The sequence below is a fragment of the Megalobrama amblycephala genome, linkage group LG4 (genome assembly GCF_018812025.1).
Source record: "Megalobrama amblycephala isolate DHTTF-2021 linkage group LG4, ASM1881202v1, whole genome shotgun sequence".
In the NCBI taxonomy this organism is placed as follows: domain Eukaryota; kingdom Metazoa; phylum Chordata; class Actinopteri; order Cypriniformes; family Xenocyprididae; genus Megalobrama; species Megalobrama amblycephala.
Window position 1 is genome coordinate 46897714 of NC_063047.1, and position 26004 is coordinate 46923717.

The 26004-nt window shown below is 37.4% G+C and overlaps 2 protein-coding genes and 1 long non-coding RNA gene across 3 annotated transcripts; 1 reads left to right on the forward strand and 2 right to left on the reverse strand.

Annotated features, from left to right (window-relative positions):
• Positions 1-2336: 2336 nt before the first annotated feature.
• Positions 2337-17653, reverse strand: LOC125267718 (GAS2-like protein 2A). The gene is made up of 6 exons (XM_048189613.1): positions 17008-17653; positions 14966-15195; positions 10640-10747; positions 10267-10363; positions 7855-8113; positions 2337-5761 (listed from the first exon to the last, which is right to left on the reverse strand). Exons 1-6 carry the CDS (start codon positions 17357-17359, stop codon positions 4123-4125), a joined length of 2685 nt encoding a protein of 894 aa, XP_048045570.1. The 5' UTR covers positions 17360-17653; the 3' UTR covers positions 2337-4122.
• Positions 13756-15090, forward strand: LOC125267720. Its single transcript, XR_007184710.1, has 3 exons — positions 13756-13788; positions 14775-14855; positions 14978-15090. It is a non-coding gene; the product is annotated as an uncharacterized LOC125267720 (long non-coding RNA).
• Positions 17654-20175: 2522 nt separating the features above from the next.
• On the reverse strand, positions 20176-25359 carry im:7138535 (uncharacterized protein LOC797998 homolog). The gene is made up of 8 exons (XM_048189615.1): positions 25209-25359; positions 25021-25127; positions 24297-24419; positions 23922-24202; positions 22220-22300; positions 22019-22135; positions 21786-21929; positions 20176-20626 (listed from the first exon to the last, which is right to left on the reverse strand). Exons 1-8 carry the CDS (start codon positions 25250-25252, stop codon positions 20465-20467), a joined length of 1059 nt encoding a protein of 352 aa, XP_048045572.1. The 5' UTR covers positions 25253-25359; the 3' UTR covers positions 20176-20464.
• Positions 25360-26004: the final 645 nt, after the last annotated feature.

Genomic DNA, 26004 nt, shown 5'->3' on the forward strand with positions numbered 1-26004 from the left:
GCCTTGAAAGTGGACAAAACCGGCTTTTCTGACAAAACGCATTTGGGGGTTAGAACGTGCTATATGTGGAGAATAACGCACCGCAGTCAGTTCATTTTCTTTAAAAGTGCCATTTATCGGTTTTTGCAAATAAACTCTTCAAATGTAGATTAATCTGTAACATTTTACACTAAGGTTCATTAGTTAAACATTAGTTAATGTATTAACTAACATGAACTAACCATGAGCAATATATATACTGTATTTACTAATCTTCGTTAACGTTAGTTAATGAAAATACAGTCGTTTATTGTTTGTTCATGTTAGTTCACAGTGTGTTAACTAATGTTAATGTCCAGATTTTAATAATGTATTAGTTCATGTTAACTAATGTTAACTAATGAACCTTATTATAAAGTGTTACTGATTAATCCTTATTAAAGTTACAAAAGTTATTAAGTGAAGATCAGTGAGTGATTTTCATTTTTTGTTCTTTGATTAACAGTAATGACACAGACAGCAGCAGGTTTATTAGGCTGCTGTCACTTTAAGAGCTAATGCATGGATCCAATATACTGTTACGTATGCATTTTCTTTCTCAACTGTTTACGTTCACTAAAGACATAACCGACTGTCTTTACAAGGATATTTTGACATAATTTTATGATTCAAAATTATTCAAAAGAGAACTCAATTTGTTATTTGCACACTATATGAGAGGCGGCTTTTTGTGCGCTTGCTCTCGATGTGCACATTACAGAAAACAGCGTGCAAATGTCGAATTGAGTTCTCTTTCGCGTCTTCTTGTGCTTGAATGGTTAAAAACCACATTAAAATGCACACAGGAATCTATAAGCGGAATCAAAATGTTAATTTTATAACAAGTATCCGATTCCTGACCTTAAGTATTCGATTCGAGAATTGGAGTTGATTTTTGATTCCCAACCCTACTTACGAGCTAAAGGATCTTCCAGTACCTGCAAGCAGAAGTGTTTCCAGCTCAGGTGCCATACACTGGCACTTATTCTGCAATATGCCACACAACACAAATTATACAAAAGTATTTGTTCTATGGATACTTCAGTGTTTTTAAAGGGATAGTTCACTCAAAAATGGTATAATTTGCTCACCTCTATGTTGTTCCAAACCTGATTGTCTTTCATTTGTGGAACACAAAAGAGAAATTTTAATACTGTGGTGGTTGTTCTTTTCCATGCAGTTACATTGAATGGTTACTAAAGCTTTCAAGCTTCAAAATGGATGCAAAAACACCATGAAAGTATTATAAAATGACCCATATGGCTCTGAAACCATGTGATAGCTTTTAAAAGGAACGTAGAGAAATTTACCAATAATCTTCCCCTGCAGCGAGCTGGATAACCCTTTTGATGGATAACTGCTGCAACCAAATGGAGTCAAATTTAAAACTCAAACCAGATCACTTGGATTTGTGACCTAATCATTTAGACCAGTTTTGTAAATCTGAAAAAATTCGTTAAAAAAGATCAAGCAATGGTTCATTCATTCATCAGATATTGCTACTTTCCCGTCATGTTGAAACAAAATGAGCTTGGACGGATATGAAGTTTTAGTGAATAACAGCTTGAATGTCCATCTGTTTGTCATACAAAGACATCTTAAGGCTTCATAATACTTATTATGCATATTCTGGGATATAGTGCAGAACAGTGTTATTTTTGTATAAATGATTAATACAATATTTTGAAATAGCACTTATTTTTTTATATTTTTGGTTTTCATTTTTAATTTTACAGTTCTGGTAATTATGATGTGTGGTTTTGTCATTTTTATTAGTTTATATTTCTATATAGCTGTATTTTTATTACAGTTTTGGTTTTAGTAATTTCAGTACTTCATCTTAAACATATTTATTTTAAATTGTTGCTTAGTAAACTTTCATTAAGTACCTTAAGTTCATCTAATATTCATATTTTATTTTATTTTAGCTTGTTAATTGCTTTTTCTTTTTTTCTTTGGTGCAGAAGTTGTGTATTTCATCATGAAGCACAATATCTCCATTCATGGTAATTGCATGAAAAAGAGTGAATAGTAAGTTCTTCTTTTGAAAGCCACGAGGATGAGTAAATAGTGTCAGATCTTGAACTATACCCTTTAAAGTATGTCTTGATACTCCGTCTTATCCCCCAAATGTAATTTAGGCCGAGGTATGAGAATTTGTCACACTTTGAAGTGCTGTAGACACATTAAATCAAGTCACAAGGAGAAGAGGAAAATATCATTTAAATGTAAATGTGTTATAAATGTATGATCTTACATTGTGGAATCCACTTTGTCATACAGAGTCTTGGACGATGTTTGTGTGAGGTAAGTAAAAGACTAAAAATATTCCCTTCTTTAATAATTTAACCCAGCGCATCTCTGGCACACATACAGACCAGCTTCTGCAACACATCAAAGTCTGATCAAATGCATCTTAAATACAAATGGCTACATGTAAAGAGCACATAAGTCTAATAAAGGGACACTGGACACAGAAAATGCATTCTCTTCTGTGTGATGTATGAGTACAAAATCAATACTTACATCAGTATCTGTTCTTCAGAGGTAGTGTATCTGCCCTACTGTTTATATAATGCACTACACGTACTCAGTAAGAACAAGGTGTGATTCGTAGCATGCACTATGTAAATCAGTGAGGCACTGCTTAATGTTGTGGCTCACTGAGGAACGACTGTGCTGGTGAAGCTTACTAATGTTCATTAATCCCTAAATAATCAAAGAGAATCATTTCAGGTAACATGACAAATGGAAGCATGTTTTCCTATTTTTATTTGACTAAACTGTCATTCAAAATAACTGGATGAGATTCAGTGTAATTCCAAAAGGCTGAATTTAATCTTTTTATCCCAAGAAGTCCACAAAATTGAGGTCCTCACAGTATCATGCTCTCACAGTCCTCAGAGGATATCTTCAAAAGTGCTCCGCACTGACAAGAGTCTGGGGATGAAAGGGGACTGAGGTTGGAGGGAGGGAACAAGGAGAAGAAAGTTGCAAGGGAGCACAGCTGCTGTAGTGTGACAGGCTGCAGTTCTGACGAAGCTATTATTAGCTCCAGACTTATGCCAAGAGTTATTTATAAAACCTGCAGCAAAAAACATTGAAGCACAAGGTGACTTGGAAACGCCTAGGAAGAAAAGATAGCGGAATGCTTGGAGGAGCTGCATGAATAAACAGCGCGCAGGGATAAATCCTTGTACAGTTATGACATATTCATAGCATGTTACAAAATGTAAAAGTATAAACGTATAAATCTGTACATGGCCATGCATTATGATGTGGGAAATATTCACACGGCTCAGTTGTCAGTGTATCATTTTTATTAAATGAGGCAAGTTTCATCACCCTCAACGCCTGATTGTATGGAAGAATAACATCCGATCCGTCACGTCTACAGGCCCCCGACTGCCCAAGCGTGACATTGAGGTGAAATGCTCATTTTAAAAGGATATCAATTCAGACAACCTATGTTGCGATCCTTAATCTAAAGTCTAATAAGTCAACTCCAAATTATATGTTAAAGAGCTATGAATATAGCACAGTTTAACCAAAAAATGAAATTTCTGTCATCATTTACTCACCCTTGTGTCACTCCAAACTTGCATGACTTTCTTTCTTCTGTGAAACACAAAATGAGATACCCGCAGAAATAAAGTCGTACAAGTCTGGAACAACATGGTAAATTATGACAGTATTTTAGTGTGAACTATCCCTTTAGCTTGTGCATAGTACACGGAGTGGAACTGGTAAACATCTTGACACAGTGCATATGGTTAACATTTTTAAAAAAATATTATATTATACATGGCTACATTGTTATGGCATTAAAACTATAGTAGTCAATGAGGTTTTTCATACAGTAAATGCATGTACTTTACATTAAAAAAATATAAACAATCAATAAACCAAAGTATTTAATTTAGTGTAAGGCAACTTTATCTCTGATGAAAATGCTGTGCTTCTTAGTAAAAGATGTTAAACGCTTTCTGAGAAATGCTTTTTTGAATAGCAAGTAAGAATATTTCCTGACTAACATATGGCTTTTCTGAATTAGCAGTCAAATTTTCTGTAAACTCCAAAATTATAAATTTACTGAGCTGTTGGTTAAACCCAGGATTCCAGATCTTGATCTGCGTGTGGTTCCTTGTTTGCTCTTTGGCACTTTGTTGCACTCGGTATTGGGACCTGAGATTTTGGTTTAGTCCAAGTGTTTCCTCGAGAGTTGTCTGTGCCGAAAGGCCCGTGTGAGGCATCATTTCCTCTCTGGTTGTGAGAGTTGGCGTCTTTGCAGCTTGTTCTTTTGTAGAAAACTGGTGTTGGGATCTTTGAAGGCTTTCGGTCGGACCTGTGGTCACGTCTCGGTCGCACACAGGGTCTAAGTTTCAGTTTAAAGATGGATGGCACTCTCTCTGGCTTCCTTAAGGATCTTCTTTGTTTGATTGAACAACTCCTCTGGTTTTTTACATGTTCAGTTCCTAAACCTGATACATTACCAGGGGGGATTTTGGTCTCAACATTCGAGTTGTCAGCTGGCACCTTCACAAGATCAGCAGTCTCCTTTGAATCCATACTGGATCCCAATGAGGACCAAGAACTGGTCATACGAGGTTTAGAGACCTTAAGGTGATGTGCGGTAGTGTGGTCTTCCACCACCTTAACTCTGAGACCCTTAGGAAGAGTGTTCACCCACTTCTCAACTGACACCTTCTCCATCTTCCTTTGGCCGCCAGAGAGTTCAGCAATGACTGCATCAAAAGCCCTGTTTCCACTGTCGGGTGTTGCCCGATCAAGACTCGCTGATCTGTTGGAGGCCTTACAGTGGTCAGATAGAATCTCTCTCGAATTCTTAGGAGTCTCGTGGTGCTTCTCATCAGAGCTAGTGCTGGTTTCCGAGTCAATGCTTAGCTGCTGTAGATTGGACAAGATTTCCTCCTCTAGGCTCTTGTAGAGGTTGGCTTCCTGAGAAGGGCTGAGAGGAGGGGGAGTGAAGAGATAACTTCTCTCAATTCCTCCCTCTTCAACTAAATCTGCTTTAGACTTCTGAGACTCAAGAAAACTTTCAGAAGGTTTACTTGAGCTGCTAATGAGAGGCGACTGCATAATGTTTGGCACTGGTAAGGTCAAGTGCTGTACCTTCTTGCTGACTGACCTCTCTGCTCCATGTTCAGTTACATCCAGAATGTTTTTCGTTTTATCTTCTTGAGAGATCTTAGCTGGTGTTCTAGGTCTGGTGTGTTGTGCTTCTGAGATGGCCCCTATTATCCCTTTAAGAGGAGAAAAGGTGCGGATGAGACTCTTTTTAGGACCCCCATTGCTCTCCGGCTCATGAATGGTGATGTTCGGAGGTTTGGGACATGAATGTGTATTTCCGGGAAGACTCTGGAAGGTCCTTCCTGGACTTTCTTGTATGTCCGGGTTCTCTCGTCCTTTTACTCCAGCTTGTCTCAGTTTGGAAACAAACTGCGATTTGGTCCAGGTTTGACCCAGATTCTTCTCAGGCGCTTGCTGGGGTTGGATCTGATTGGTGTTTCTCTGAAGGACTAGAGGTGTTTGAGGACGCTGTATCTCAGGTTGTGGTGTGGGAGGATGATGGGTGGCCCGTGGAAGACTGTTTGTCAGGCGAGGTGTGGGTGATGTCCGTGTTGCATTTCTGCCTGTCCTACTGGCGGAGTTTGTTTTCAAGCTGTCTTTTCTGTCAGCACAAGTGTACACATGTGATGGAGTACTCGGTCTCTCTCTTAATCTGGAAAAACACCCACACAGAGCCTTGTCAGTGAGTCTGTGCTTTCTCAACAGCTGTTAATATTTAGGGACACAAATAGCTATGATTAAGCATATGGTAATACAAACTCCATCAGATCAGAAGGGATTTGATCAAATGGACACTTTGTGGAGATACATTAAAACAACCAATTTGCAGGCCCACTCTCAGTTTATGGCCTCATTTACACCAGGCATTGGCATGTGTTTTCTACATTTTCACATTCTGAGGTGGTCTGGGACTGATTTCAACCACATTTAATTAGGGTGTAAATGCAAATGTGTTTTTGTTATTGCCATTCAGTTTTTGTCATTAGCTTTTTCTTTTTCTGCTTTTATTGTCAAAAAGACACCAGACTTGGTAGTTTTGCGATTTGCTCACCTGATTTACTCAACAATGTCCAATTATCTAACTTCTTTTCCACTTAACTACACTTGGAATCTCTCATTTTCCTCATTTCTCCTCTCAAAGAGAGAGCTATTTTCTTTACATCTAATCCCCATTAACTTCCTTTACTGGGGGCTTTGTAAAGAAAGAAAACACAAGAAATGACAGAAAACATTTGAGGCCCTATTTTAACAATCTACGACATGATGGCACAGGTGCCGAATCCACTTTTGCTAGTTTAACAACTGAAAAAAATGGTTTCAGTTGCCTCAAAATAGCAACACGCCAACAATGCACCTGAACACACCTCGTTTTCAGACCAGCACGCCCATGGGCGAACAGATGGGAGCGAGTGCATTTGCTATTTAAACAACGTGGGCACTGGATGTGTAAATGATAACTGCGTCAGGCTGAAACTAGCAAAAAACACTTGCGGCGTGCCTGGCGTCGCATTGCATCGGGTGTATGATAGGGCCCTTGGAGTTATCCATCGATTTTAATGACTTTAAATGACTCGTATAAACTCATATAATATGTAAGTGAGTGCTGATTTGCATTTTACACAGGTAAGTGTGATTGCATCTTTATCCAATCACACAGGCGATTCATTGGAATGCAGGTGTAAATGCAATCTGGATAATAAATATAATTTCAGATAATAATCGCACAGTGATACAGTCTGTCATTAGTGATTATTGTTGCAAACTACAGATTAAAATTAACTATCTAAAACCCTCATGTTAACAGTATGCTTTACCACAAAAATCAAGGCACAACATTCACATGGTTCAATTCTTGAATGAAGCATGAATGTTAAGTTCTCCCATTGCTCTCTCCTTTTGTTATTCTTCTAATTTTATTACAATGATTTAATAGCCAACATTAAATGTGGTGATCATTAAATGTGTGTATTATAGAGACTATAGTAATAGTAATGTGAAATAATAGGCCTTGTAATTACATCCTTGCTGAGGTCTTTGCTGAAAAGCGTGACATTGCTAATGAGATTTCATGATTAAGTGGAACAAGTTTGTTTCTTAGTGACTATTTAATTGTAGAGGGGCAAGCTCAGTTGTAAATGTTCTTTCTTTTATAAATCATAGTCTCTGTCTCTCTGTCTTGCACACAAACCAAGTTTATACCTTAGACTCAAATGTGTGCTGTTATTGTCTGGGTCTCAGACAACAAGTAAAGTGTCTGTGAAAATCCAAGGGTTTAAGTGGATTTTTATCATCCTGTCAGCCAGATCTATGCCTGAGAGGAAGATTTTCAATTAGACCAATGACATTTGAACAAGTTCTGACTGTATATAAACAGAAAAAATGTAACAGAAGTTACAACAGATCTTTTCTTATGCATTGTGATGTACATACATACAAGTGAAATGGATTATTGGGGTAAAAAAAAATTGTGGACCTGGTTCTATCTATCAGTTGTTGATTGGACAGAGGCAGATATGAATGCGAGCTTGCAGTTGATTGTAAGAAAGGGATGAGGTTTATAGGGATGAAATGATTGGAGAGGTCCTGCATACATCAAAATTAAACATGCACGAATGATCATTCACCAAATAATCAATAAAATGAATTTAAATTTCATGCCAACTTCATAGAAAACGGACCATATTTATTGTGGTAACAGTTAAATAGCTATATAGGTACTGCATTGCAAACCAACTGGGCACTTACTTGTTAGGAGAGGGACTGTTTCTCCGGCGGGTGGGCTGATGTTCAGGGTCCGGGGAACAGGAGGAGCGAGGGGGAGAGGGCCATCCTCTCTGGGCTCTGTATGGGGCTGAAGGGGTCCAGACAACTGGCTTAAGGGGGGACTGAGTTCGGCTCAGCACAAGAGTGGTCTGAGAAGCACACTGGGCATCAGGTCGTGGTGTGGTCAACCGCTCTTTGATCTCATGGACCGGAGTAGCTGAACGTGTGGTCAACTTATGGACTGATGTATGCATGCATGTGTGAGAGAGAAATAAAACAAGAGGTTTTGCAGGAAATACTGATCCAATTCCTTAGAGTGCCCCTATTAAGCTTTATTCAGAAATTACCTTTCATGTAGTGTGTAATATAACCATTTATGGATATGAAAGGTCTGCAAAATTTCAAAGACCAAAGTGCAGAACAAATGGATTTATTGTCTCGCAAAAGAAAGAACCGATTCTGAACTGCCTGAAATGAGTCATCAGTAATTCAACTCTTACTTCCTGCTCAAACCTATAGGTTTGTAACAAATTTGCATAATGCCAGATTATGGTCTTCATTGGCTGCCTGCATACAATGTCTACTTTGACCCTCAAACACTGTAGTTGTATCTGAGACTGGAAGAGTTTGATTTGTGTTGTCGACATGTTGAGAGGACGCTGTTTTCCCACTTCCAAAGGATGAGGAAGTGATGAGTCAGTGCTTACATTCATTTTTACAATGATACCACAGCAGTTTAACTCCAACCTTTTGTTGTGTTCCTGTCATTTTACTGATGACTGCTTCTTAAATCTTGCCAAGGTCAATGTGGGATTTGCAAAATGTTTATTCAATTACAGATGCAGCAATACCCACTTTATTTGGACCATCTTGTGCCTCTGGATCACAACCTGTAAGCAGTGGTGTAGTCTAGTTTTGTGTAGTGAGTATACTGTGATTCCTGTGATTCGATGTGGTTACAGTATAATAGGCCTACTAACTTTAAAATTATTTCTACTCCAATTCGTTTTTTGAAATATAAACATTTAAATGGTGGCTGTCAACATGAGTAAGCTATTACAGGAGACATGATACGTATCGGATTTCAGTAACATAGCTTTAGATGTTCATTCATGTTTATTTCACGCTGTAACTGGTATTAAAGCGGAGGAGAAGATCAGTTCACGTTTGCTTCACGCTGCCGCTTCTCTTGAACTGAGGCACTACAGTGATCTGTCATGCCACATTAATAAGCGCCAAAACTGTATTTATGTAAAATGGGCAGAATAGAAATATGAGACTTTTTGCGATTTTTTGGATGGTTACGTATCCTTGCGCTTTTTTAAGTGGGTATAAGGAAATCCTTGACCTATCCTAGTGGGTATATGGCATATACCTGCGTATCACGTAGACTACACCACTGCCTGTAAGTATGATTAATCATTTATGAATACGTTTTCTACTGAGTGTTCAAAATATTCTGTTAAAGTCATGCTTGCGATGGTGGTTCAGGTTGATTAGCTACTTCTTCCGATATTTAATTTTTGGACTTGAATTGATGCGATAAAACCGACACCATAGACACTGTTCGTATCACTGTGTACAAGTGCTGAAATTCTGATATGCTAATGGGTGTTATATTTCCAACACACGCTGTAAGCGGTAGACCAATCACAACAGACTGAGCCGTCTGACCAATCAGAGCAGAGGAAGCTCTCAGAAAGGAGGGGATTAGAGAGACTGAATCCTTGATTAAACCATTTGAGACACTGTGAGAAAAGAGGTGATGCTGCAAATGTATATCATGATAAAAATTAATGTGTTTTTTGACCTTGGATGCATGTAAACCTATTGTAGGAGAAAACAAAATTAGGAGCTTTTAAAATAGCATAATAGGGGCACTTTAAATAAGTTATTTTAATTTACTACAGTACATGTGTTGAGATGTGATGAAATATTAGTGAAGATTATACATTATGCCACTATGGCATAATCCTACTACAATTTCTCATAACGTACTTCATCATACCAAACCGATCTTAAAGGGTTAGTTCACCCAAAAATGAAAATTCTGTCATTTATTACTCGCCCTCATGTCGTTCCAAACCCGTAAGACCTTCGTTCATCTTCAGAACACAAATTAAGATATTTTTGATGAAATCCAACAGTTTTTTTTTATCCTAAATAGAAAGCAACGAAATTACCACATATCTTCATTTATGTTTCCGAAGATGAACGAAGGTCTTACATGTTTGGAACGTCATGAGGGTGAGAAATTAAGTACTTTAAAGGGATAGTTCACACAAAAATGCTTGGGTTGAGATACGTGATAAACTACCACAAACCTTTCACTGTTTATATAATTTCTGATGCTAATTTTTGTAGGTAGTTGTAGGTGTGTATATGTGAGCGTACTGAGAGAAGTGCAGCGGCAGGGATCATGTTTGTCGAGATAGTGCTCCAGGGTGTCCCATCCTCCGCCCACTCGCACCATAACATGATTCCTCAAAATCTACACAGAGAAACACACACACACACATAACTCTTAATAAAAATGTATGAGCATCTACAGTTGATTGTGAGTTTGTTTAGGAGCCATTTATCTCATGTTGTCATATCAACAAAAGAGATACTCTTTCATTTCTGCTAAACAAAGCTTCTGAGACAGTAAAAGACATATTTTGATGACTGTGATAGATCAACATTTTCCAGCATAGGCAGGCAGAAGTAAGAATAGCACTTAGAAAAATACTAAATTGACAGAAAGAGAAAAAGAGGTTTCGTATACCCGAACAAATATGAGAGTGTTGGAGTCTCCAACCCTGTATTTGCCCTCTGATACCTTCACCATGGGGAATTGGGTTGGGCAGGTGCATCGGCTTATTAGAAACTGGACCTGCACACACGTACAAACACAAGCTCAAAAACTTTATTGGAATGACCCGCGCACTTCTGATAGAGTATTCTAAGCAGACCATGTAACCTGCCACTTTGAAAGCCTTCATAAATCAGTAAGGAGAAGACCCACAAATCAAAATGGCAGGCTAATCCAAAGTTCTCCTCTTTTCCTATCCTGCAAATCATTTTAAATGGTAAAAAGAGGCATGAATCTTATAGGAACAGATGGATGTTCAGCTTTGACCCTTTGGGTGTCCTTGTTTCCAAGGCATCCTCTTGCATGCCATATTGGTTGAATAACACTGGGGTTCGTGCTACAGGTGGTGTAGTGTTTAAAGTTTAAAGGGTTAGTTCACCCAAAAATTAAAATTCTGTCATGTTGTTCTAAACCTGTAAGATCTTTGTTCATCTTTGGAACACAAATGAGAAATCCGAGAGCTTTCTGACTCCTCCAAAGACCGCAATATAATTATCCAGCGTTAGCGTCAGTTCTGGAAGGTCACGTCAGTCAAGCTCGCATCAGCTGACTCCCAGGTGACTCATGTGTACCTATAGCAATATGATGCCTATAACAGAACCCATATATAAGCTCTTCAGTATTATCAGCAGCTATTGCATTTCTCAGGAGCCAATTACCCTCCTCCATCCCCAGCTCCTCCTCTCTTCAGTCAGGATTGGCCTTATGATTCCCCTGAATCAAACTAATTTTTGAAATATGTGTACATGTTAAATTATTGACATTAATTATATCTGCATATATTGGTTCTGTTCTGTTTACCCTAGGAGGGTTATTGCTGCTCTCCCTGCTCTTATCCTTGCTAGGCTGCATGGATGCACAGGGAGTTTTTGCCCAGAACAGATCCATACCGCCAATACAAACTCTATGCAATTATCAATAATATTTAACGAAACCACATTCAAGGTCCAGAAAGGTATTAAAGACATCATTAAAATAGTCCACATGACTCCAGTTCAACCTTAAATTTATGAAGCGATGAGAATACTTTATTCAACATTAGAAGAGTTCATTTGCAAGAAATAACGATAAACGGCACTTTAAAAAAAAAAAAAAAAAAAATTAACTGACTGCTGTGCGCTATTCTCCGCATATAGCACGTTCTGAACCCTAAATACAGAAAAGAAAAGCTGGTTTTGTTTACTGTCAAGGCGTCGTGAGTTCACATTTTACAGCAGAAACTGACAAGCGCCTTTGTTGTTTGTGTACAGAAACGGATAAATCTGTTTTAGCGAATCAGCACACAGTATTCAGGTCAGGTGACAAGGCTGCTAGTCACTTCAAAAAAGATGCGCTGAGGAGAGATTCGTCAAAGCTGACTAAAAGTGATCGAGGATTTATAATTGTGACTCCTGCATGTCCTTGTACACCATACATGTCTTACATGCTGAACCCTTTTGCGTTTGTGTGTTCGCACGCGTGCATTCATGCATATGTGTATGTGTGTGCCTTTGTGTGCACACGTGTGTTTGAGTGTGTGTAAATGCAATTACAAAGAAATTACTTGGTTTGGTTCAACATGAAATGTGGAGTTATCTGTTTTTGCTGAAAAAAATAAAAAATAAAAAAACTTTTAATATATATATATATAAAAAACATACTTTCAATGAATTTTAATTTTGTAAGTTACCTGTATTTTTTGGAGTTATTATTACTTAATCAAAACAACCCAACTGCAGTTTGATTGAAATTACTTGGAATGCACATTTTAAAACACACACACACACACACACACACACACACACACACACACACACACACGATTTGTGAGAATTACTAAAAACTGAGTTGTCTGTTTTTGCAAATGAACTCTTCTTCTCTTCTGTCATTCTCCTACGCTGTTTATGCTCAGCGCTTCCAGGTTCTATGTCAGAACGCCGGCTCAGTATTGGCCGACGCTGTTCACGTGAGCACCACGACACATGCGTGTGCTGCTGATGCAGGAGACGGCCAATAATGAGTTGCCGTTCTTAGATGGAACCCGGAAGCCCTGCACTGTGTGAACAGTGTAGGAGAATGACAGGGAAGAGAAGAAACTGTTAAAATAAAGTTGTTATTTTTGGTTTGTTTTTGCACACAAAAAGTATTCTTGTCACTTCATAAAATTAAGGTTGAACCACTGTAGCCATGTTGATTATTTTAACGATGTCTTTACTACCTTTCTGGGCCTTGAAAGCGGTAATTAAATTGCTGTCTATGGAAGGGTCTTATGGTCCTATGGGTTTGAAATGACATGAGGGTGAGTAATTAATGACAGAATTTTAATTTTTGGATGAACTAACCCTTTAAAACTGGTAACTAGAAGTTTGGTGGTTCAATCGCTGGAAGGAGCAAGCCATGAACAGCCAACATTATTCCGGTTGCCAGGTTTGTGTTACAAAACCAGCCCAAATGGGGAGGAAAGGGGGGGTTCCGGTATAAATTGTGTTCCGGGGGGTAAAAATTTAGTTCTGGGTGAGGAGGCTGGGATATGTCCCTTACACCCGCAGACCAAAAAACATCCTGCAGAAACTGTAAAAGTAGCCCAATTCCGCAGGAAAATCACACACTTGGCAACACTGATTGTGCCCTTGAGCAAAGCATTTAATTACAAATGGCTTGTGTCTGCATTAAGTGTACTTTATAGGCAAGTCACTCTGGATTAAAGTATCTGCTAAATGACTAATTACTAACAACCAACAGCAACTGTGACTGTGAAAATATTCATTAGACATCAATGGTGAAAAAAAAAGACATATCTTTAAAGGTGCCCTAGAATTAAAAATTGAATTTATATTGGCATAGTTAAATAACAAGAGTTCAGTACATGGAAAAGACATACAGTGAGTTTCAAACTCCATTGTTTCCTCCTTCTTATATAAATCTCATTTGTTTAAAAGACCTCCGGAAAACAGGCGAATCTCAACATAACACCGACTGTTACGTTACTGTGTACGGCCCAATATTTGCATATGCCAGCCCATGACTGAGGCATTACACAAGGGCAGGACGTCTGGATGTGCACTGCTGAATAATCAGACTGGGTAAGCAAGCAAGGAAAACAGAGAAAAATGGCAGATGGAGCAATAATAACTGACATGATCCATGATAACATGATATTTTTAGTGATATTTGTGAATTGTCTTTCTAAATGTTTCGTTAGCATGTTGCTAATGTACTGTTAAATGTTGTTAAAGTTACCATCGTTTCTTACTGTATTCACGGGGACGAGCCGTCATTATTTTCATTTTTAAACACTTGCAGTCTGTATAATTCATAAACACAACTTCAATCTTTATAAATCTCTCCAACAGTGTAGTGTTAGCCGTTAGCCACAGAGCATAGCCTCAAACTCATTCAAAATCAAATATAAACACCCAAATAAATACAATACTCACATAATCCGACACATGCATTCAGTATGCATGACAAACACTTTGTAAAGATCCATTTTGAGGGTTATATTAGCTGTGTAAACTTTGTTTATGCTGTGATAGAGTCCAGAGCTCGGGAGGGGGCGGAGAGCGCGCGATTTAAAGGGGCTGCAACCTGAAATCGGCTCGTTTCTAATGATGCCCCAAAATAGGCAGTTAAAAAAATTAATTAAAAAAAAATCTATGGGGTATTTTGAGCTGAAACTTCACAGACACATTCAGGGGACACCTTAGACTTATACTACATCTTTTAAAAAAAAGTTCTAGGGCACCTTTAATACAGAAAATTAAGTTTTAGGACCACTGACTCTTTCTTTTTTTCTTTTACAATTTAGCACATTTTTCTTCTTTAAATTCTCATTTATGTTTTATGTATGTGCTCAATATATATATAGTCTGGACACAACATTAAAAAATTAAAAACTTTACAATGTATAAATTCTTTACAATTTAAATAAATAGTTTTTATCTTCTGCTCTAACTTTTATGTGCTCAATTGTTGTCAAACATATTACAATGCAAACAGTCGTTTATTTTCATTTTGCTGTTTTGATTTCATTTGAATTTGCGAATATGAAATATGTTCTTCTTGACAGGTTTTGTGAGATTCACCTAAAGGGATCATTCAAAGACTGCAATAAACCAAATTGGGTCATTTTAAATCCACAATTTTGATGGTATCAAATGATTTTATGCAAAAATATCTTCATTTAGATTCAATTCTTAATTAAAATCCAATGCCCTCGGCACATCAGTAAACATGTGAATTTAATAATTAATGCAGCACCATCTCATCCAGGTTCTGGATGTTTATCAAGCGCTTCTGTGGTTTGGGCTGAGCAGGCAAGTCCTCCATCTCTTCACGAATCTCCTCCTCTATCTCCTGCTCCAGCTGAATGAGGACTGGTGAAGCCATGCCGAAACGAGAGGCCCGTCTGGCCACCTCAAGGAGGCACAGCACAAAATTCTTCTCATTCTTACGCAGGACAAGGTCGTCTGTCTCGAACATCAGTACATCTGCAAGGGGGGTAGTTTAAGATGGTAGCAGAAAACAGAACAGGAACAAATTTGTGAAAATAAAAGGTATTTTGTTTATGTTACGCTGGTCTATATGACAGTCATCTTGGACTTACACCTTGTAGGATGCGGCATCAAGCAAAGTTTTCATTTACTGATGTCAGAAATTTGCTATTTAACATTAAAGGTGCAATATGTAGGATTTCTGTCACTAGAGGCCTATACAAAACAAAGGCATAGCTTGATGACGCCAAGTTTGAGCGCGGAATCTTGGGACATGCGGTCTTCGCCTCAACGGACGGTGGAAAAGAATCGGGATAGGACTCGGGAAGAAATCATGTTCATGGATGTGATTATTAATGTTACTGTAGTATGAAGCAGAGCAGGACCGAGTGTTGCGGGAGCTGAACTTTTTTTAACAGTGAAACTTTTATTAAGACACAGTCGCTGGCGCTGCTTCTGCTTTTCCGGTCATGAGTATGAGGTAACGCAGCTCTGTTTATCATATCAAATACATTTGAGAGTGTTGAAAATGATGTTATAACGTTACTCTGTTACACTGCAGTAAGATAGATCGATTTTAGAATATCATATTAAATGCTGGATGGCTTGTGTTGATAAATGGCATGCAATTAATTTTAAAACGTATTGTATGATGGAGAAAATTCTGTATTACTGTTACTAAAAATAAAGCTGCATCTGATTATGCTATGTTAGCTACTTGACAAAATAGTGTTTTTCTCTGAGGCATGGTAAAGCATGGTACTCGCAAAAAAATCAAGAAAATTAGATTTAAACAATAAGACTAAATGTGTTGAGCTAAATAACAATAATAATGTTTCTGTCTATAAATATATCAAAACAGTTGTTCCCTTGTCTAATAAAACATGTAATATTAAAGCGTCTTTGGTGTTTTCATGGTTTCTACAAAATAAAACCGGAAACCGAGGGTAACGCGGGTATGGCGCAATTGACAGGCGACTCCTCACACGTCCCGGAGCCTTGGTTAAAATTGCAATTTTCTCACGATTTACAAATAGTTGCAAACATTTGGGATGTTATAAGAACTCAAGTGAACAAAATATATAACACTAGCCTAGTGGTTTTTGGATATTTTACTGCAAAATTCTTACATATTGCACCTTTAATTTATTCCACTAGCAAGGATATATTATAGAGGTCACCATGATTTTGCCAAGTAAGACATGTTCCTGGATCAACATATCCCAAAAATAGGTCCTAACCCTACCCATAACTTGTCCTTAAAATCTGAGGGAAATGATAGGTGAATAACACTGATGTTGAAGCACCTAACCCTGGTTTTAAGCCTAAACTTAAACTATAAACTTACCCCTCAAATCTGATTGGTTGACTGGAATGTTGTTCAACAAAGGATCAACAAAGATGTTGTACTTGGTGAAATCACGTTCACCATAGTATAGACTTGCAGAACAGTACAGAAAGACAAGTATTCGATTGGTCATGTGATCTCAATATGGTGGCCCCCATATATGTAATACATGTAAAGGCTACTCTTATGACATGAATCTTCCTCTAATGTGAATGTATATGACTTTAAACGTATGAATCAAATGTACAATTAACGTTTTATGTGTAAAAACCTTGGGAAAAATACATTTGAGCAAACGGCCCAACACTTGTCAAGCTATTGTGAGCTCACAGCACTACCTAGTGGTAAGTGTGCGAATTGCAAACATGTGATTTTATATCAAGCTATTTTTATATACTCTTGTGAGTAATAATTTTTTATTCGACAAATATAAAACGTCACATTAAAATAATAAAACATACCAGGAATGCTCATCTCTTTTCGACACCAGTTGATAAAATTCGTCACATTATCCCGGGCCAGGAATGTTGTAGGATGTGCAGAGCTGATGAAAGTGACTCCAGAAGCGGGCATCTGGAGCTCAGAGGGTCCGCTCCTCTTCAGAAAGTCATCCGCCACTCGTGTCACGTTATTGGCGTGAGCACACAGAAGCGCACCTGTCTCTAACATCTCCAAAATATTATTTACGTCAATGTCTATGTTGTATAAATCTCCCAGCCATTCTGCCAGGTCTTCTTTCATGGCATAGATATATTCCTCGCCGGATTTAAAAGGCTTGATGCTTTGATTGGATGCATGCTGAATTCCAGACATGGCTTGGATTGAATCAAATCAATTTAATCGACTTAAAAAATAATCCAGTATTGTAAGGGAAAAAATAAGACTTGCGAAAAAAATACAGTTGCACTTGCAGCATACATAGTGTAACTGACAACAAAATAGTCTAAACTGTTCGTTTTATCGACTCCAAAGAAAAATATTTTCCGTCCTAAATTTAGTGTGAATATAAATTAATGAAATGCGAGCTTGTGCAGTGTTGTGTTGCAAAGTTTCAGCGCTTTTTAATGTTGTCAGGGTGTGAATCGTCCTTGGTTACCAGACAGCGTCTTAATCCAAACACTCCAGTTAACCATTTACTGCCCACAAGTTCAACTCCTTACGCCAAACATATCAATAATAAACACCAAAGTATTGAGGAATATTATTACAATAACATAAGTATTTTTTTAAACTATCCCTAAGTGTTACGCTTCTCAGTTTAAAGTCACCATGAAATCAACATCGACAGGATTTGTAATAAAAGATTTATTCGTGCACGTTATTATTTAAAATAATAATAATAATAAAAATAATGAATATTGTGCTCTCATAATCTTTAATAAAAAAATATAAAAATAATTTCCACTCCCTTTTCTCTTTCTTCTGTTTACAGGCATGAGGGCGGGGCAACCTGTCACTCACATGACATCACAGCAATAGCAAACCACCACCATCAAATCAATTTCTGATGGACAATTAAGTCCCGCCCTGCATTTCTACATGTTCAGAAGCTGTTGTGGTGAACAATCAAGAGTTGCGTCCCAAATGACGCACTATACACTATATACTTATGCACTATGTACTCATCCATGTAGTGTATGAATTTTAGAAGTTTATTTTGTCATTAAACATTGGAGTCTGACAGTCCCTTCCCCTCCACTACGTAATTAAAGCTGCGACAGTTGAGTGCATGAAGTGTCCAACATTCCACACTTCAGATGCATCCCAGTTCGCATACTTATGCACTATTCTATGACGTTTTTAAGTGCAAGTAGTGCATTCACACTGAAAATTCCAAAAAGAAAAAGTGCACTTTAAATACCCGGATGATGCACTAAATTATAAACAGAAATAATGAAGTGTGGAATGTTGGACACTTCATGCACTTAACTGTCGCAGCTTCAATTATGTAGTGGAGGGGAAGGGTCTGTCAGCCTCCGATGTTAAATGACAAAATAACCTTATACAATTTATGCACTACATAGGGGAGTACATAGTGCATAAGTACATAGTGTATAAGTGCATAGTGTATAGTGTGTCATTTGGGACGCAACTTTCGTTTTTTTTCTGTTAATTTAGTGCATCATCTGGGTATTTAGAGTGCACTTTTTCTTTTTGGAATTTTCAGTGTGAACGCACTACTTGCACTATTTGTACTTAAAAATGTCATAGAATAGTGCGCAAATTGGGACACACCTCCTCAGGTCTTCCTCATAATCAGGGCTGCGTTCGAAATTGCATACTCTCAAGTAGGTACTTATTTTGAATAAGTAATTACTTAACGACCGCTAAAAAGTGTTCTAAATAGTATGAATGTGTGTAGTATGAATGTAATTCGGATGTACTAACTACATTCACCATGTTGTCATTATCACATGACCAACCAGTGTCAGTTGTGTTGCTTCACTGGCATTCTCAAATCCTCTCCCCTCCATCATATATGCACACTTCTTCAGTCTCGCTGGAAGTAGTCAGTCATCAAGTTACACCTACTCTTTTATTATGACTACTGTGAATTTGGACATGCTTCTTTGGTCACATACTGTTTTTCACCTGCTATATAGTAGGGAAGTGATTTTGGATTTTGGATGCAGCCCAAGTCTCTGTTAGGACCCCAAGCGATCACATTAGCTCAATTACTTTTAATAGGTACTCTCTAGTGCCTGATTACAATTCTTACACAATCATGTTATGATAAATGCTGTTTGGACTACATTAAACGACCATTAATGTCTGTACTATTAAGCTTATGTACTAGCATAGCATACATACCCGATTAGCCTGATGATAGCTTAGTTTATTCACGCATTTGCACTTACCCTACATGTGTTCACAATCACCTTTAATGTAATTACATGTTAAATTAAGTGTCCAAGCATTTCAGTTATAAAAAGAATGTAATGATGTTCAGTTATTTACTTAATAAGTAATACCCTATTAACAGTTTATCAAGTGAAAGAAATTATGTTCAACTTTTTTAATGATGCACTATATAGTAAGCTATACATATTATAAATTAATATTGTTCGTATCATTAACTGATAGTTGATAGAGATCCGTTTTTGAGCCAGGACCGATATGTCATGACACCACTTCGCTCAGATATTCATCAAAGTAGGGAAGAAAGACTATTGAAACTTCCGTTTCATGCAAACTTGCGATAAACTCCCTTTTGAGATAAAACTGAAAAAGAGTAGTTTTTACTGTTTAGACATAAACCTATTTTCAGCATTAAGATTATAGGTTAACAATTATATATCAGCATATAATATATACATACTATATGTGCTGTAACATTTTTTTTAAAACAATCTATATCTATTCATAATAACACATATTTTCTATGTACTCTCTATTAAATCTAACAATTTAGGCCATAAAAAAAATATTTTAATTATTACTAAGAACTAGACGAATGTTAGTAGTTTTCAATGAATGAACTGTGGGGCATTGCTGTCACTGCCTGAGATGTCACGTCAACAACTGCTTAAAAATGCACATGTAAAAAAATAAAAAACGACATGATAAACTAATAATGCATATTATTGGGGGAATGTAATAAGGGAAAAGAGTTTAAAGAAAAAACATTGTTTTAAAGGAAACATAATTGCCTTTAATAATGTCATAGGTCTTGGTTGTGAAAAGAAAATACAGCTTGTAGCAATTTATATTTATACATTTCATTGAAATGAACTTATTACATTTTTGTTCATCAAATTAAATAGTGCATTAAGTGATTTGAAACATTAAATAAGAATTTTTTTTTTTTTAATCTTTTAGCATAGTCCATGATCATTCAGGTTACTGAGAAATATTGCCTCCTTATAACAAGCTCTTTGTGTTGTGTTAGTTACAAAACTAGCACTAAAAAACAAACCTCTAATTCTTTTTATCTTTCTTCTTCTTCCCTGAATATTCTCGCCTTCTCTTTCTATACTGCTGATGACTGCCTCCTCCCTCACTGCGGCCGGTGAAGCTGGGCATCGGTGGCTCGATCTCTCCTGGACGTCCCCCTCTGTCTGGGACACTGCCCATTAGTACCTGCACAAACAAATGTTTCACATCAATTGTTGTAAAGTCAAAGTTGATTTTCAACCCGCTTTGTATTGTTACAATGTCAGAGGTATATGTAAATGAACAATGTTTAGTCTTTCTCTGTGTGACCTGGACCAAGAAATTCACATTTATTTGTCAGCAAAAGTCCACTGGATGATGCAAAACATGTAATTGGCAGACTTTCGACAGCTCCAGGGCTTTCTACAGGGTGAAAACTACAAATTGTACTTTCGCATATTTGTATCCCCACCCACAAGTCGGATCGACAGAGGGTTATTAACAGAACAGTTATGGTAAGAGTAGGTTTATCGCTGTAAATTGTATCGTACTTTGTCTACTCTTTAAACAACATTATGGTAAAAAATATTATGGCTACAGCCTTCTTACCGGTGCTGTTCTGAATTTTTACTCCCTGCAAAATTGAGTTGCTACTTGATTGCCAAATCCTAACCCCACCCCCAATCCTAAACTTTAAATCTCGCAATTATGACTATTTCTAACAATGAAGTTTATATCTCACAATTCTGACATTATACCTAGCAATTGTGAGTTTATATCACAATTGTAAAAAAAAAGTCAGAATTGTGAGATAAAAAGTTTTTTATCAAGTGGCAGAAACAAGCTTCCATACAAACACAGTTTTTGTAGTCATCCAGAAATATAAAAAAGGACACTTCAAACACAGAGGTTTTTCAGCTTTTCGCGGTTTTCTCTTTATAATTTACAATTCGTTGCAGACATTAGCCACTGCCTACAATGCTCTGGATCCTTCACTAGAAACTGAAAATAACTCACTTCCGCTAAACGTTTACACTTTGAATTCTTGCTCAAATGAACAATACATGTCGACACCATTATGACAAAAAGTTTCCTAAGAAGTATTTCCTACTCAAGCAAGGTATTTGACTCTGGTCAAGCCTATCCAATTGAGGAAGACTAGGAGTGGTCTTGGATGGCAACATGCCCAATAACATCGATTAAATTTTTTTTTCGCCTTCCTACCGCATAGGCAGCCAAATTTTATTGAAAGCCCATTTTATATCTTTTCTTATGTAATTTTCCTCACTAAATTGAAGGCACTCAATGCTGGGGAAAAAAAGTGAATTATTGTTACTATTAGAAGTAAAACTTTGCTGAAGGGCACCTTGTGAACAGCTGTTGAAGGCCCTGCTTTAACTGGCCTAATGCGAGACTCATCCTCTCTGGTCGCCAACAGCATAGCAATGGAGACAGAGGACTTAGGGGAAGGTGAAAAGTGTGGCATGGAAGAAAGCACAGCACTGCGTTCCTTGAAAGAAAATAGAGAATTTGCTTGATGAAACAAATATTTCAATACATACTTGAAGGTTTGCAAAAAAAAAAAAAAAATGTTAGTACCTTTCCCCTCTCTCCCCAAGCAAAGGATTGTAGCGTGACATAAAAGCGCTTGATCATCATTTGGCGCCGACACTCATAATCCTTACAGAGAGCTCTGTTGATGTCATTAATCTTTTTCTAAGAGTGAAAACAATAATTGTGAAAATGTTTGTTCTGGAAGAGAGTTCTGGAATAGGTCAAATGTAATTTTGCAATACGTACCCATTGCTCAGAGTTCAGACTGGTATTCAGTAACGCTTCTGGCATTTCACCTTCTGGAAGTGATGTCAGCCTTGACTCCACCTGAATGAATGACACTCATGTTATGTTAAAAATATTCAAAATCTCTAGCACACTCTTAAAAATAAAGGTTCTTTATTTGCATCTATGGTGCCATTATCATCCATAGAACCTTTACATTCCAAAAAAGGATTTAAGGTTTTTTAGATCATTAGTTTTTCACACTAAGAAAAAAATGGTTCCTTTAAAGGAACACACCACTATTTTTGAAAATAGGCTAATTTTACAACTCCCCTAAAGTTAAACAGTTGAGTTTTACCGTGTTCGAATCCATTCAGCCGATCTCCGGGTCTGGCGGTACCACTTTTAGCATAGCTTAGCATAGTTCATTGAATCTGATTAGACCGTTAGCATCTCACTCAAAAATTATCAAAGAGTTTCGATATTTTTCCTTTTTAAAACTTGACTCTTCTGTAGTTACATCGTATGCCAAGGCCGACGGAAAATGAAAAGTTGCAATATAGGCAGGCGCAATGATATTACACAGCGCCGGAAAATAGGCTAACTTCTGTCAACATAACCAACGTGACCACCTGCTTGTACAGGGAGCGTGCCTTGCAACCATGGAGACATTTGTGAGAGAAGATTCAGAAGATATTTACTGAACCGTATCTATTTGAACCGGAATACACTGAAGATGAGCTTTTGGAACATGAACATCAAACAGTTACCTATCTGGGGACTATTTTCAGCCGCTGCGTAATATCATTGCACCTGCTGCACCCATGGTACGGCAGCAAAGTTCCTTGATTATTACGCCAGAATGAGAGTATAGTTCCTAGCCATATCGGCCTAGAAAATCGCAACTTTTCATTTTCCGTCGGTCTTAGTACATGATGTTACTACAGAAGAGTCAAGTTTTAAATAGGAAAAATAGTGAAAATCTTTGCTCATTTTTGAGCAAGATGCTAACGGTCTAATCAGATTCAATGAACTATGCTAAGCTACGCTAAAAGTGGTATCGCCAGACCCTGAGATCGGCTGAATGGATTCGAAAACAGTAAAACTCAACTGTTTAACTTTAGTGGAGTTGGAAAATGAGCCTATTTTCAAAAATAGTGGAGTGTTCCTTTAAAGTCACCATGAAATTCAAAATGGACAATTCCAATTTTATGGAATATTGCAGTACTTATTATGAATGATTTCCCCGTGCACATCATTTTTTAAAATCCATGTGCCATTATAATCTTAATCAAAATAACTTCCCATCCCTCTTGCAGCAACATCTCTTCTCTTCTCTGATGATGTATTTACTGGCACGAGGACGGGGCAACCTGTCACTCACATGAGATCGACCAATAACAAACCACAACTATCAAATCAATTGCTGATGGAAAAAATCAAGTCCTGCCCTACATTTTTTCTCATTCAAAAAGGAGTTTCACTCTGATATACGTCATAATAGAGAAGAAAAGACTTTGCAACTTTCGTTACATGTCAACATTAAGAACTAAAAAAGGTTCAATTAAAGGTTCTTTGGTGGAACTCAAAAAAAGATCTTCTATAGCATAGCTGCGAAAAAGCCCTAATTGGAAACTTTTTAAAGAATGTAATGATTTTAATAATTTTCATTTAACCCTAACCCTAACCCTTACTAGACATTCACTGGTGATCAGTTTCCTACCTCTGCACAGGCATCACTCATCTGAGAGGATGTTTCTAAGCCAAGAGTCTGGAACAGCTCTGCCAGATCCTTTTTTACTTCTTTCCAATTAGTTTTATCCTCTTCCCCTTGACTGGTTTTCTGATGCTCATCTTCATTGCCCATAGTAAGACTCTCCCGTTTTCTTTGCTCTTTGCCATTCGTCTCACAATGCTCTTTGCCATTTATCTCTTCTGGATCTTCTGGATGACTCTCTGTGTACTTCAGCATACGCGCTGCCATCAACTCGGACAGTAAATACTCTGTAAAATGAAAGATAATAATATGCACAGTAGCTCTTCACAGAAAATCCTAAAAATGCAGAAATTGAGCACATCTATCACCTCCCTACCTTACCGGTCACTCTGAACAGGAGAAGCGGGCTAAGGTGCTCTGATAGAAGTGCATTTTGAGGACAGGACATCTCCTTCAACACCTCCCTCAACTCCCCGACCAGAACTGCACCACCAACTCTCCGTGCTGAAGCACAGTTACATTTTATGCATAATGGATGGTTAAACAAAGTTCAGTAATTTCACTTTAATGGCAATTAATAGGTCCTTTTCATTGCCATTAGAGTGAAATAACTGAACATAAACATACAAGCTTGATAAAAATGCTCATTTTAGAAGAAAATTTCAGATGGCACTTAGAGGGTTTTGCATCTGAAGTCTTCAATTGTTGTCTTATAGGCAGGAAGATTCTTACAGACAGGTCTTAGTTTAAGCCAGGATTGGGCCTCAGTTCAATTAGGATATTTAAGTAGCTTTTATAAATGTACATTACTGGTGTGCATCTTGAGGCAAAACAGTGGCATTGACATATTTTAAGATATGTGAGTGAAAGTTGCTTTCAGTTAAACCAGCTCAAACATGCATTTTAGTCTGGAACTAGCTTAAGCCTCGTCTGTGAAACAAAGGCCTAGAATTAAAGCTAAATACACATTATTATTAGATTTAAAAGTGCAGCTCTAATCATTTAAATATGATACATGGAAATCCCTTATTGGCTTATCACAAACGACTAAAAAACGAGATCAATGGGGTGGAAACATTGTATAGGATTGTCTTGGTTGGGTTACCTGGTACATCAGGACAATTTGCTCTCAGTTCAGAGATCAGCCAGGTGAGCAAAGGGCAAGGTAATTCGTCACACTGACATGTCTTCAAGCACTCTCTGCTCTTATACCTATGCAATATTAAAACAGATGTGATTGTTATTATCTTCTTGACAAGAATAACACGTAGTTTTTAAATCGCTGTTACTCACCCAAGAGCTTTAATTAAAGCGATTGCACCAGTATCTCTCTCCATAGCAACTGTACTTCCTTATTCGCCATTCACGACTGTGGTGTTGTAAACAAGGCAGTAGAAGTCAAGCTCTGCAGATAACCGATTGCAAGACTACATTAATCGATCGAAATCGATGCGCTCCACAGTTCAATCGTCCTGACCTAATCGCTAAACGGACAGATTCCTTTGGTTCTAAACTATCAACAAGATAAGAAACATAAAGATTGGTCTTGCTCAGACACCCACGTATCTTGACTCACTCATGACTCTTTTTTTGCTCGCAAATAAATAATAATAATAAAAAAAACGTAAATTATAAAGTAAATAAAATATATAAACAAATACAAGTAGAGAAGTTTCTTTTCCTAATTAAAGGGTTAGTTCACCAAAAAATTAAAATTCTGTCATTTACTTACTCTTATGCCGTTCCACACCCGTAAGACCTTCGTTAATCTTCAGAACACAAATTAAGACATTTTAGTTGAAATCCGATGACTCCGTGAGGCCTTCATAGCCAGCAATGACATTTCCTCTCTCAAGATCCATAAAGGTACTAAAAACATATTTAAATCAGTTCATGTGAGTACAGTGGTTCAATATTAATATTATAAAGTGACAAGAAGATTTTTGGTGCACCAAAAAAACTAAATAATGACTTATAGTGATGGCTGATTTCAAAACACTGCTTCATGAAGCTTCAGAGTGTTATGAATCAGCGTGTCGAATCATGATTCAGAGCGCCTAAGTCACGTGATTTCAACAGTTTGGATTTC